This window comes from Haliotis cracherodii, unplaced genomic scaffold, assembly GCF_022045235.1.
Source record: "Haliotis cracherodii isolate W230 unplaced genomic scaffold, xgHalCrac1.p SCAF_9, whole genome shotgun sequence".
Lineage (NCBI taxonomy): Eukaryota > Metazoa > Mollusca > Gastropoda > Lepetellida > Haliotidae > Haliotis > Haliotis cracherodii.
Window position 1 is genome coordinate 13,376,521 of NW_027266343.1, and position 13,157 is coordinate 13,389,677.

General features: G+C 42.2%; 2 protein-coding genes and 1 pseudogene across 2 annotated transcripts; 1 reads left to right on the forward strand and 2 right to left on the reverse strand.

Moving 5' to 3' along the window:
- The first annotated feature begins 811 nt into the window (after window positions 1-811).
- On the forward strand, window positions 812-6,724 carry LOC139453198 (sulfotransferase 1B1-like; annotated as a pseudogene).
- A 3,035-nt stretch (window positions 6,725-9,759) lies between these two features.
- On the reverse strand, window positions 9,760-10,191 carry LOC139451750 (clumping factor A-like). The gene has a single exon (XM_071233064.1). The coding sequence runs from the start codon at window positions 10,189-10,191 to the stop codon at window positions 9,760-9,762; it is 432 nt and encodes a 143-aa protein (XP_071089165.1).
- Window positions 10,192-10,216: 25 nt separating this feature from the next.
- Window positions 10,217-11,219, reverse strand: LOC139451751 (clumping factor A-like). The gene is made up of 2 exons (XM_071233065.1): window positions 11,160-11,219; window positions 10,217-10,708 (listed from the first exon to the last, which is right to left on the reverse strand). The coding sequence occupies exons 1-2, from the start codon at window positions 11,217-11,219 to the stop codon at window positions 10,217-10,219; spliced, it is 552 nt and encodes a 183-aa protein (XP_071089166.1).
- Window positions 11,220-13,157: the final 1,938 nt, after the last annotated feature.

Genomic DNA, 13,157 nt, shown 5'->3' on the forward strand with positions numbered 1-13,157 from the left:
GATCTGAATCCCATCGAACACTTGTGGGATGAGGTTAAAAGGCATCTGCACAATGTGCGCCCAGTCCCTACAACTGCCGATGAACTACGCGCAGCTGCTCTGGATGTGTGCAGGAGGATCCCTAGGGCCTTCACAAATCGTCTGATCCACTCAATGTACAGGAGATGTGTGGCAGTGATCAATGCTAATGGTGGTCACACCAGGTATTGACTGACATTTTGGGTATTGACCCGAAACTGTGTAAGCCCTTAACATTTGAAAAAACAATTATGTCATCTGCCTTTTAATCCATTAAACTGTCTTCAGTCAAATTTTTGTCAATCTTGCCCTATTAGTATTTCGTGTCTTTACTGTTGAAAATAAATAACATGTATACTGCATACTCGACTTGCGTTTCTTTTGCGTGGGAGTATATATAGACGAAACAGGAATTCATCAGGATATACATTCTGCATTATTGGTGCCACATCGGGTTGCTGTGTGTTGTATTAGGTGCTTCTCTATCAGTCATTGAATACTTGAATTTTATTCAGTCTCAACATCCCCTCGGGGATCACCTGAATTACACTAACCAGGCTTAAACGCCGAATAGGGCATGCCCTTGATATGTACAAGATGTGTTTCAAGAAGCTTTTCACTGTAATTATCGTGTACATTAGCAACGCGTCTCCTCTTGGTTGCCATCTCACTGGGATTAGTGTATAATTATGCAATGCTTTATTTAATTTCTGGTAAGAACATGAGGATTATCAATTTTAGAAATATAACTATAAATCACTAATAGTTTTTATATTGTTTGCTAGGAATAAATATGTCTACTCGAGCGGAAGAAGGAATGAAAGCTGGTTTCAAGCTTAAACTGGCCATGTTCGAGGACCAAGTAGTAACAGCTGCGGACATCAACACTATATCTACCATGAAGTCCCGTGGAGTGCGAGATGACGATATATACCTCTGCACATATCCCAAATCAGGCAGGAACCTTAACAATATAGACAGATATAACTTAAACCTGTTATATGTGCAACGTGTAAATACTTAGGCAATGATTGTTTGTTTAGTACTCTTAACTCTTCTTTCCTCTTCTTTTCTGTGTCTGTCACATTTACTTGCACTTTAGAAAATCTGCAATCAAACCTGATATCATTTTTTTGAGAATATAGTTCCCAATTTAAATATGAAAAAAAAGAAGAATTAAGTATTAGCATAATTAATTAGAAACTTAAAGATACTTCGTTTATATGAAATTATTATTGAAGCTGTTGCAGCAGTACCAATAAAGAGAGAATTGACTTATGTATTTCATGTTGAACTGCATAAACCATTGCTGCCTTCTATTTCTGGTTTTGGAACGTTCTGACTTCTGCAGTATGATTTGAAAACAGCAGCAGCAGTTCCTGGCAATAGTCATATGGTCTTTGGACATATAACTCGTCATAAGTCATAACTTAGGGAAAATATCTTCGTGTTCCTGTTTATAATCTGTAAGGAAAGTCTTCACTTTCCTACATTTCAAATTTTACAGTGCAATTCCTACGTTTATGCACGTTCCAGTGGGCGTCTATGCATTTAGATTAAAAGTATGCGGCGTTAAAACAAGTGCAACTATTTGATTACAAGTTGAAAATATATAAGAACATATATATAAACAAAGGCTATACACAGGTTCATGTAATCATGTGCTTTGTGGGGATTGCAAAGATATATCTTATCAGTTGTATTTCCTCAATTTGTAAATACGTAACATATTTGTCTGTATCAGAAATGACTGTGTATGGTATTAGGTTACGAGTATTTAAGAAAGCTGAATCAGCCCAAGGGCCTATTATCAAAATATTGTGAAAAAGAATTGACATGGTACATATTGTAAAATATGAATGAAACTAAACTGTGTAATTTCCATTTCCAGGCGCCCACTGGACATGGGAAATTATTAACATGATTACAGCAGGGCAAGCTGAATATGCTAAACACTGGCTAAGAAGTTCCCACATTGACATGGGAATGGAAGAGGATTTTGAAACCATTTCTTCTCCAAGAATATTGGCATCTCATCATAGACCAAGGTAAGTGTAACGTTGATAGATAGATTGACCAATGTGAGTGTAACCCAGATAGATATACCGACCAAGGTAAGTGTAAAGAAGATAGATACAAATGTATTGAAACCTAGGTGAGTGTAAGGTAGATAGGTATACACCTCGAAAGTACTTAAGCACCAATATCTATCATAAAAAAGTTTCAACATGACACACTAATAATGACATATTGAAGCTGATATATAGTATGTAATGACATATTTTGTAGCAAGTCCATGCCAATAGTTATTTGACTGACCTTTCGATTTCTCCCCCGCTTCTTCGAAACATATGATATGATCCAGTCCTTTCGACCATCTGTAGAACATTAAGTGCCGGTGTACCAACTTTTCATCTGGTGTCAGAAGAACTGTCGGTGATATCGTCGACATTTATGGAAACTTGTTCCGTGTCATATGAAGATATTTCCAAAACAGAAAATTTTGGAAATATGAAAATGTCGTTCCAATGATAACCATTGCTATTCCCTATTTTGATTTGTACTTGCATGTGTTAATGACGTCTGCCACCGGTGGGGCAGGATATGCTAACCTTTTCGCGAATCCCTGGTATCATAACTCAGTCTGTATGATAGTGAATCATAAACACATGGTCATGATATGGTCGGAATCGTTCAAACGTCTCTGCTTTTAGCAGAGATTTCTAGTGAATATGGAGGTGGTGACTCTTTGTCTACCACTTTACGTACGTTTTGGGTTTAATCGAGGCGGGCATACCGATCCCATGAATGAGATAGGGTGCTCTGGTGTACGTTGAAATGACGTGCACCTGTAGACCGGGACTCTCCCACTTCAAGACGTCCTCTTGCGATGTTGTGATTGGCAGCCTTCACTTTCCCACTTCCAATAAGTCGACAAACGTATGACAAAATGTCGACTGATGTTTGACCTTTTATAGTCATTGTCACTTCACATGATTTACACAATTTGCACGTGCATTTTATTTGCAATTCCATGACATTTTCGTGCATAAAAAAAACTGTATAAAGCTATAAAATTTAAAACGGCTGTGTTTGTGCACTACACCAGTTAACGAACATGTGACTAACACCGTTCAATAAAAAATATTACATTTGTATTGAATGTTTCATGAATAAACAAAAATCAACATTCTCACTATTTCCTATGCGTTTCTGTTTTCTAAAGGGCTTATCCCTGATTGTGGAAATGGTTTCGTCGTTTTATTTGCGTGAAGTTCCTGCTGAAATTCACCCATTGTATCTGTTCACTCAGTCAGTCCCTCGGCAACACACGCGTTGTTTACAGGCATTCCATCTCTTCCCGGGTGGCCCAGTCGTCTACGGCGCCGTGATTCGCTGTGCAGAGTTGCGTCCCTTGGACACGCCAGAAACCTATAATTGTTGGTTCGAGTCCCGGTTCGCCCCTATTATGTTTCTTGGTTAGTCAGCATCATGCCCGTGCTCGTGGGTTTCACTGAAGTGGTAAACATCTGAGACCTACATCACTTCGGGCTTTCCTCCCACATTAAGCTGACACGCCGCGATATAACCGGAACACTGTTAAAAGCGGCGTTAAACCAAACTCACTCACTCACTCCAACTCTTCCGCAGTTATGTCATCTGTATATACCTTTAGTATGGCTTGTTCGGACGGATGAAAAGAATGAATTAATTTCAAGAAATGTTTAGGGTTCAACAAGACCCAAAGGGTGAGGATAATTACATTTTAGGCTTTTCTTAAATATGATATATATCTTATCCAAGACGACATTTTTTTGAATATCATTTATGTCTGTGGATATATATTCATGTCAAGGCATTATACGTTCATGATGCTCCTTTTATTATTTTCCTTTATTTATCAAATGGATAAAGGAAATTATTTGCATAGAATTTGAACAGACTGTCGAATTTGACGTCGCTACGATCATAATTGTAACGTTGAGTGATGACTGTCATTTCCAAATCAGTCGTACTTTTTTATCTTTCTCCGTCGCATTCATAGAGTTGTCAGACAAGCGTCAGATACACATTTTGCATTTTTAGTTTGTGTCATTATGAGATGATAAAATATGTGCCTAATTTTCAGCATTTTGCCAAGACAAATTTGGGAACGAAAGTGTCGTGTCATCAATGTACAGCGAAACCCCAAAGATGTTGCCGTGTCTTACTACAACAATCTTACGAATCAAGACTGGCTGGATAAAACAAAGGATAAAACAAAGGATAAAACAAAGGATGCGTCTTTCCCTGGTTCCTGGGAAAACTTCATGGATGCCTTCATCAAAGGAAACTGTCAGTACCAAAGTTTGACTTCAGAAGCACATATACTGCAAGATAGTTATTGACATACATTACTAATGTGTAACAAGTGCAGATTATCACAGCGTGGCTACAATATTGTCCACGTGGGTTTAAATTGAAACTGACTCATTTACTGTTGCAGATCTATTCCCTCGTTTGTAACTCTCTCTCTCTCTCTCTCTCTCTCTCTCTCTTTCTCTCTCTTTCTTTCTCTCTCTCTCTCTCTCTCTCTCTCTCTTACACACTCACACAGACACACACACACACACACACACACACACACACACACACACACACACACACACACACACACACACACACACACACACACACACACACAAACACACTATCCCTGAAAGGTTAGAATTGGTCTTCAGCAAGACACGCTTGTCGTAATGGGATCGGGTGGTCATCCCATTTGCATGGATCGTTGCTCGTGATGTGAATCACTGAACTGTCTCATCCAGACTCGATTATTTACAGACCATCGCATGAATGTTGCGTTATTGTGTGCGTGTGGCGTTAAGCACCACAGAAACTAAAATGCACTTGGAATGTATGTTCACTACTTTCTAGGAAAATAAATATATTTGTCATGTGTGATCTAGTTTAATGGCACTTTTATGAACAGCCGATGGACGCCATCCAATTAGTCCCAGGTGATATGTCCATTTCAGTACCCTATGATTCAGTGTTGGATCACATGCTGGCATGGAACAAATTTCCAGAAGACTACCCGGATGTTCCTTTTCTTCAAGTACATTTTGAAGAATTGAAAAGAGTGAGTACCCGTCTTTGTAGATAAATATGTCATCGATTACAAGTGTGTGTAATGTGTGTGTGGTGAATACCGCCATATATTCCAACAATATGGCGTAAATAATCGAGTGACTGATATTGTGAGCACCGACACGACTTCAACCATGTCACCTGACCCATTAGGTCGCCTCTTACGATCAGAATAGGTTCCTGGGGACCAATTTTAACCCGGACCCCCACGGTCCTTTACAATTGACAGATCTAATTCATACATAACAACTTATACAGTGTTCCCATCATACCGCGTGTATCAACAATTCCCGTACAATTGACAGATCTAATTCATGCATAAAAACTTATATAGTGTTCCCATCATACCGCGTGTATCAACAATTCCCGTACAATTGACAGATCTAATTCATGCATAAAAACTTATATAGTGTTCCCATCATACCGCGTGTATCAACAATTCCCGTACAATTGACAGATCTAATTCATGCATAAAAACTTATATAGTGTTCCCATCATACCGCGTGTATCAACAATTCCCGTACAATTGACAGATCTAATTCATACATAACAACTTATACAGTGTTCCCATCATACTGCGTGTATCAACAATTCCCGTACAATTGACAGATCTAATTCATACATAACAACTTATATAGTGTTCCCATCATACTGCGTGTATCAACAATTCCCGTACAATTGACAGATCTAATTCATACATAACAACTTATATAGTGTTCCCATCATACCGCGTGTATCAAACAATTCCCGTACAATTGACAGATCTTATTCATGCATAAAAACTTATGTAGTGTTCCCATCATACCGCGTGTATCAACAATTCCCGTACATAGTAAACTTGATCATCAGAATTCAGAATCAGAATTCTTTTCTATTCAAATACAAATCTACACAATTTGTGTCACTTATTGTGGGTAACTTCTTAACAAATACGAACAAATATCTAATTCATTTGACATTGTTATTACAAGAGAATGCTTCGTTTTTGGTCAGAATAATGTGGAGGAAATAAAGCGCCTTGCTGAATTCCTCAATCGTCCTCTATCTGACAAGGTTTACGAAGAAATCTCTGACGCATGCAGCTTTTCTGAGCTGAAACAGGCTTCCCAACACACTTGAATCCATGGAGAGACGGGTCATCTGGTTTGTTCAGCAGAGGTAGGGCACATCCTGACATTGAGGCATAAGTAAAGGTAATTCTAACGTTCCAAGACAATTTCATAACAGCATATGACGAGGCAGGTGATCTTTATTCTATGGTAACATACATAATTGAATTACAGTAAACTACGGTTATAACGAACACGCTTATAACGAACTGACGGATAATACGAACTTACTTTTTTGGTCCCGACTATTTGCTGTAGTTATGCTATATATATGCTTATAACGAACTACGGTTATAACGAACTAAAATTAGTAGTCCCTTTGAGTTCGTTATAACCGTACTTTACTGTACATACTTCTGTTTGCAGGCGAAACAGGCGATTGGAAGAACTGGTTCACAGTTGCTCAGAGTGAGCGAATCGACAGAATGTATGAAGAAAAGTGACATCGTCCATTTCCCTATTGAAAAGTTCCTTTCCCTCCCTCACTCACTCACACTTCATGCGGTTCAGCTTCACGCATATGTATCATGTTTTTATGGACCACTTTAACAGGAACCTTTTTTAATTTGAGGCAGTTCTTCGGTGTTTTCCCCACAAATATTTTTATTCTTTTACTTATATTATCAGGGGGCACATGTGGCCCAGTCGTCTAAGGCGCCCCGAATCGCTGTGCAGAGTTGCGTCCCTTGAACACGCCAGAAACCTATGATTGTGGGTTCGAATCCCGGTTCACCCGGATTATGTTTCTAGGTTTGTCAGCACCATACCCGTGCTCGTGGGTTTCACCGAAGTGGTAAACGTCTAAGACCTGCATCACTTCGGGCTTTCCTCCCACATTAAGCTGACACGCCGTGATATAACTGGAATACTGTTAAAAGCGGCGTTAAACCCAACTCACTCACACTTATATTATCAAGTACTTTATTTATTAACTGCTGCTTGAGGAATAATTAAGTATTAATGACAGTATATATTTGCATATAATGAGGTGTTGGGGTTAAATATGAATTTAATTAAAATTATTGAGTGTAGTTTTTGTTACTTTTCTATTATAATTTTCAAACCAAGGTTTCTTGTCACGTGATATATAAACATGAACGAGATGGAATATTGTATAAGAACAGAACCATAATCCCTTTCCGTTTCCGGGAGTGTCAGAAACTAATTGTACGGGTGTCCAGATTTGCCAAAGTGTCTCTATGTCATGTCACGTCGTTCACATCTCAACTTAAATCAATGAAACCCTCATAGAAAAAAGAACATGAGTATTTCAGAGAATAATTTATTAACAACTCGGAAGTACGGCGTAGGGTGACGTTGGTTTGAACAATTTTAACAAAATATGTTTTACAACAGGTACTAAAGTAGTTTTTGGAAATATATAAAAATAAGAAACTATATTCTTTGGACGCTTGTCTGCAAGAAAAGTGCACCTTATTGCCTCTCCTAGAACGCAGCCATACGTATTTTTTCGGGAAAAACGGGGGCTTGATTTTTTTCATTATAGAAGAAAACCCGACTACACACATTAAGAATCAGATAGTTGCAACCAAACACTGACGAAGACCATATTATCAGCAAATCTATGTAAGCGTCGAGTGAGTATGGTTTTACGCCGCTTGTAACAATATTCCAGCAATATCACGGCGGGGGACACCAGAAATGGGCTTCACACATTGTACCCATGTCGGGAATCGAACCCGGGTCTTCGGCGTGACGAGCGAACGCTTTAACCACTAGGCTACCCGACCGCCCATGTAAGCGTCGAATGGGTGGAAGTCGTGGATAGAGAAATCGTGTGGTGGGACGTGGTCCTGTGCATAGTTAAGCAACGTCGTCACTCGTCACGTTCGTGTCTCCTAAAGAAAGAAGTTTTGTTCGAAATATGCCTCTCTTCACCCTGCAGTGAATGGGTACTTGGTAGGATGACATGGTTATAAGAGTGTTAACCTTCTCGAGGGTCATGGGCAGTTTGGGTTGTGTACTCCCTACGGGTATGTGGTAGAAACATCTAATGCACACTGATCCAAACTACACCGTATCAAGTAACATTGGACGCTGGGCGTCACTACATAAGCGTTCAGTGTTAAGTACCTGTGCGAGTTGATTGAAAACTACTTCCAAAATAACCAAATTTTACAACAGTTCTCACAATTTTCAATTAGGTACAAAAACAACTCTGAATATTTTCTTTTGCCTCTCAGTTTATAAAGCTTTATATCTGGGTCTAAGTAATATCAATACAGACACACGTTTTGTATTTCCTCAAAATACATTGTACAACATGTATACATGTATATCTACCTACCCGGGGACATGTCCTTTCAACAATAAAATCACCCGATTCTTATCTACACAATAAATACAGAAAACTGGGAATTATTTCCCTCCATGGATCTCATTCCCTCAAACTTCGGCCAGAAGAATTGTAATAGAAGGGAGAGAATATTTGAGAAGTAACTTTCTCTTTGGCCCCCCAAAAATGGAATGTGAATATTCAACACCATTGAATAACCAGTCTCGATTATCCGATTGATTATTATTGAGATACCATGTCACAGTTTAACATGAATAACCCCACTCAGACACAGTATACTGACTCCGAGCCGACCAGTCCTTGTTTTAGCCCCTTAATGCCGAGCGCCACACAGGGTAACAACAAGTACCATCTTTTAACGTCTTTTGGTATGACGCGGCCGGGGATCGAATCCCGCACCTTCAGCTCTCCGGGCGGACGCTCTACCACTAGACCACGGATGCGGTCCCACTTCAGTGAGGAATATTGTAGTTTTTGAAGCAGTGACCAAGGATACCCTATCTCTAAGAAATGCCCCAGCTGTCAGCCCATGATACATTCTCAATTTCTTGCTGCATAAGTTAGACTGAAAATGTTGTTAATTCTCCCCAGCATCATTTCCATAGAGGGGAGGAGTGAGTGAGTATGGTTTTACGCAGCTTTTAGCAATAACTAGACCTATCTATGTGACAAGTTTGGTTAAGATATCTCTCATGGTTTTGAGTTCTGCACCGAAAACATGCACCCATTCCTATATCTCCCTTCAAACTCAGGTCCGAAATGCTGAATTCCTTGCTCTTGTGCACGAAATAAATAGATTCTAACATTTTGTTCTTAAAATGAGAAGGGGCACGGGTGGCCCAGTCGTCTAAGGCGCCCAGATTCGCTGTGCAGAGTTGCGTCCTTTGGGCACGCCAGAAACCTATGATTGTGGGCTCGAATCTCGGTTCGCCACGATTATGTTTCTAGGTTTGTCAGCACCATACATGTGCTCGTGGGTTTCACCGAAGTGGTAAACGTCAGAGACCTGCATCACTTCGGGCTTTCCTCCCACATTAAGCTGACACGCCGTGATACAACTGGAAAATTGTTAAAAGCGGCGTTAAACCCAACTCACTCACTCACTTAAAATGAGTATGACGCAAACATTCATGAAATAATCTGTACAAGTCTGCATGAAGCTCCACTGTATAGCGAGCATACTCACTTGTAACTGATCACACGTCGGGCAGTGCCCTCCTGGGGAATGTTCTCCTTCTCCGCCAGAGTCATCTCCATGTCTCCTGCCTCACTCTGCCTATCAGCAGCCATGTCACCCCTGGCCTCACTCTGCATATCAGCAGCCATGTCACCCCCGGCCTCACTCTGCCTATCAGCAGCCATGTCACCCCGGGCCCCACTCTGCCTATCAGCAGCCATGTCACCCCCGGCCTCACTCTGCCTATCAGCAGCCATGTCACCCCCGGCCTCACTCTGCCTATCAGCAGCCATGTCAGCCCCGGCCTCACTCTGCCTATCAGCAGCCGTGTCACCCCCGGCCTCACTCTGCCTATCAGCAGCCATGTCACCCCCGTCCTCACTCTGCCTATCAGCAGCCATGTCACCCCCGTCCTCACTCTGCCTATCAGCAGCCATGTCACCCCGGGCCCCACTCTGCCTATCAGCTAGCCATGTCACCCCCGGCCTCACTCTGCCTATCAGCAGCCATGTCACCCCGGGCCCCACTCTGCCTATCAGCAGCCATGTCACCCCTGGCCTCACTCTGCCTATCAGCAGCCATGTCACCCCTGGCCTCACTCTGCCTATCAGTAGCCATGTCACCCCTGGCCTCACTCTGCCTATTAGCAGCCATGTCACCCCCGGCCTCACTCTGCCTATCAGCAGCCATGTCACCCCGGGCCTCACTCTGCCTATCAGTAGCCATGTCACCCCGGGCCTCACTCTGCCTATCAGCAGCCATGTCACCCCCGGCCCCACTCTGCCTATCAGCAGCCATATCACCTCCGGCCTCACTCTGCCTATCAGCAGCAGCCATGTCACCCCCGGCCTCACTCTGCCTAGCAGCAGCCATGTAACCCCCGGCCTCACTCTGCCTATCAGCAGCAGCCATGTCACCCAGGGCCTCACTTCGACATGCCTCACAGCTGCCTTTCTGGAATGAAACACAAACACTTTACCTACTCGGCCACCACTGCAGTCCCCGTTGACCTGAGAGGACAACATGAGGCCAGCATGCTATTCCACTTGCACGTTTGCATTCAACAGGCATGTTTAAATAAGAATGTTATTGCAAGTCATTCACATTCAGTAACACCCCATTTGGTTCAGACAGCTGTTTCTCTTGCAACACTGTTCATCCCAAGGCAGGGGCGGTTGGGTAGCCTAGTGGTTAAAGCGTTGGTTTGCAGTTGGGATACAATGACATGCATCAGACAAATCAGTGAGCCTGACCACCCGACCCCGTTAGTCGCCTCTCACAACAAGCATAGTCAGCGTGGGGTGTTTAAGGCCTATACTACCCGGGGTCTTCACAGGTCCTGATTTTGTCAGATGCCCCTGCTCACCCTGGTTTGGCTCTATCAAATCTGTAGTTGGCAGGGTACTTGTGCTTCTTGACCATGTGGTTCTTCCGGCTCTTCGGGGCACTGAATGTCTGCCCACATCCTTGAACCAGACACACAAACGGAAATAGCCGAGCATCAGCATCTTGTTACCGCTTTCTCGTCTCGTGTTATCGCTTTCTCGTCTCGTGGTATATATCGTTTTCTCGTCTCGTGTTATCGCTTTTTCGCCTCGTTCTATCGTTTTATGGCTCTTTCGCTTTCTCCTCTCGTGTTATCGCTTTTTCTTCTCGTGTTATCGCTTTCTCGTCTCGTGGTATTGCTTTCTCGTCTCGAGTTACCGCTTTCTTGTCTCGTGTTATCGCTTTTTCGCCTCGTTCTATCGTTCTAGGAGTAACTTACGACTTATAGGAGTATGCCGTCTATCAGTCCGTCCGGTGGCCTTGCAACTCTTCTCAAATAGACTAGTTATCTATTGTACATGCGCTGCGACAGCTTTGATGCGTAGCGTCAACTAGGAGAAACATTCGACTTATAGGAGTATGCCGTCTATCAGTCCGCCCGGTGGCCTTGCAACTCTTCTCAAATAGACTAGTTCTCTAGTGTACATGCGCTGCGACAGCTTTGATGCGTAGCGTCGATTAGGAGCAACATTCGACTTATAGGAGTATGCCGTCTATCAGTCCGCCCGGTGGCCTTGCAACTCTTCTCAAATAGACTGGTTCTCGAGTGCACATGCGCTGCGACAGCTGTGATGCGTAGCGTCCACTAGGAGCAACATTCGATTTATAGGAGTATACCGTCTATCACTCCGCTCCGGTGGCCTTGCAACTCTTCTCAAATAGACTGGTTCGCTATTGTACATGCGCTGCGACAGCTTTGATGCGTAGCGTCGACTAGGAGTAACATTCGACTTATAGGAGTTTACCGTCTATCACTCCGCCCCGGTGGCCTTGCAACTCTTCTTAAATAGGACCGCCTCCGTGGTCTAGTGGTAGAGCGTCAGCCCGGAGAGCGGAAGGCCCGGGGTTCGATCCCCGGCCGCGTCATTCCAAAAGACGTTTAAAGATGGTACTTGTTGTTACCCTGTCTGTCGCTCGGCATTAAGGGGCTAAAACAAGGACTGGTCGGCTCGGAGTCAGTATACTGTGTCTGAGTGGGGTATTCATGTTAAACTGCGGCATGGTATCTCAGTGAGCTAGCACTTTAAATCGGCATCAGTCCGGACTAGTACAAGCAGCCACACAAGCACACACACGTACATGCACGTCGCTATATAAGTGCGATAATATTGGACGCGACGTTAAACCCCATTTCACCTCACCTCACCTTCTCAAATAGACTGGAGCAACATTCGACTAATAGGACTAACATTCGACTAACAGGACTAACATTCGACTAATAGGAGTACTAATATTTTTACCTGAATGGAATTACACCTGGGATTATTGAATAAAATTCTTTCAAAGGTGATAATCTCAATTCCAGAAATAATTTATTTCAAATGTCAATTCATCTTCGAAAATCTATTATCCCTTAAAATTATAAAAGTTGCTGCGACCTGAAGCAATTTATGTTCCCTCACTCACAATAATAAAAGCATGACCTTGGTGGAACTCATTTGGCCTGTAAGCGTGGCACCTCAGCATCATCGCATGTTAATTACGTGCACAGCGTGATTTACAGATCATAAAGGTTGGCAGTTACGCGCACGTAGTTAGCGCATGTATTCATTTCCTGCAGAGACGGCGTAAGTGTCATCACGGCTGAAGCGATATCGTAAGACTTTGAAGTTCATTTTTTAACTATGTTAGTCCTCAGTTAGTTATTTGAGTGTTATTTGTGTATATATTGTATCAAAAGCCATTAAACCTCTGGTATTAAGAAGTGACAGCATAAATACCCAAATATTCCTGTAAATATATCATTTAAGTTTGATTGTAAAACAAACCACTTTCACATGAATTGGTGTGGGGCTTCCAAGAAAGAGCTGTTATTGATAGATTTTATAATAGGTTTTGTAAATATGTATTGGGTGTT

Excerpts from the sequence above, each read along its gene's own strand:
- LOC139451750 (XM_071233064.1), bottom strand. The coding sequence starts at position 10,191 with ATGGCTGCTGATAGGCAGAGTGAGGACGGGGGTGACATGGCTGCTGAT.
- LOC139451751 (XM_071233065.1), bottom strand. The coding sequence starts at position 11,219 with ATGTGGGCAGACATTCAGTGCCCCGAAGAGCCGGAAGAACCACATGGT. Across the intron at positions 10,709-11,159 it reads CACATGGTCAAGAAGCACAA|AAAGGCAGCTGTGAGGCATG; the intron begins GTACCCTGCCAA and ends GTTTCATTCCAG.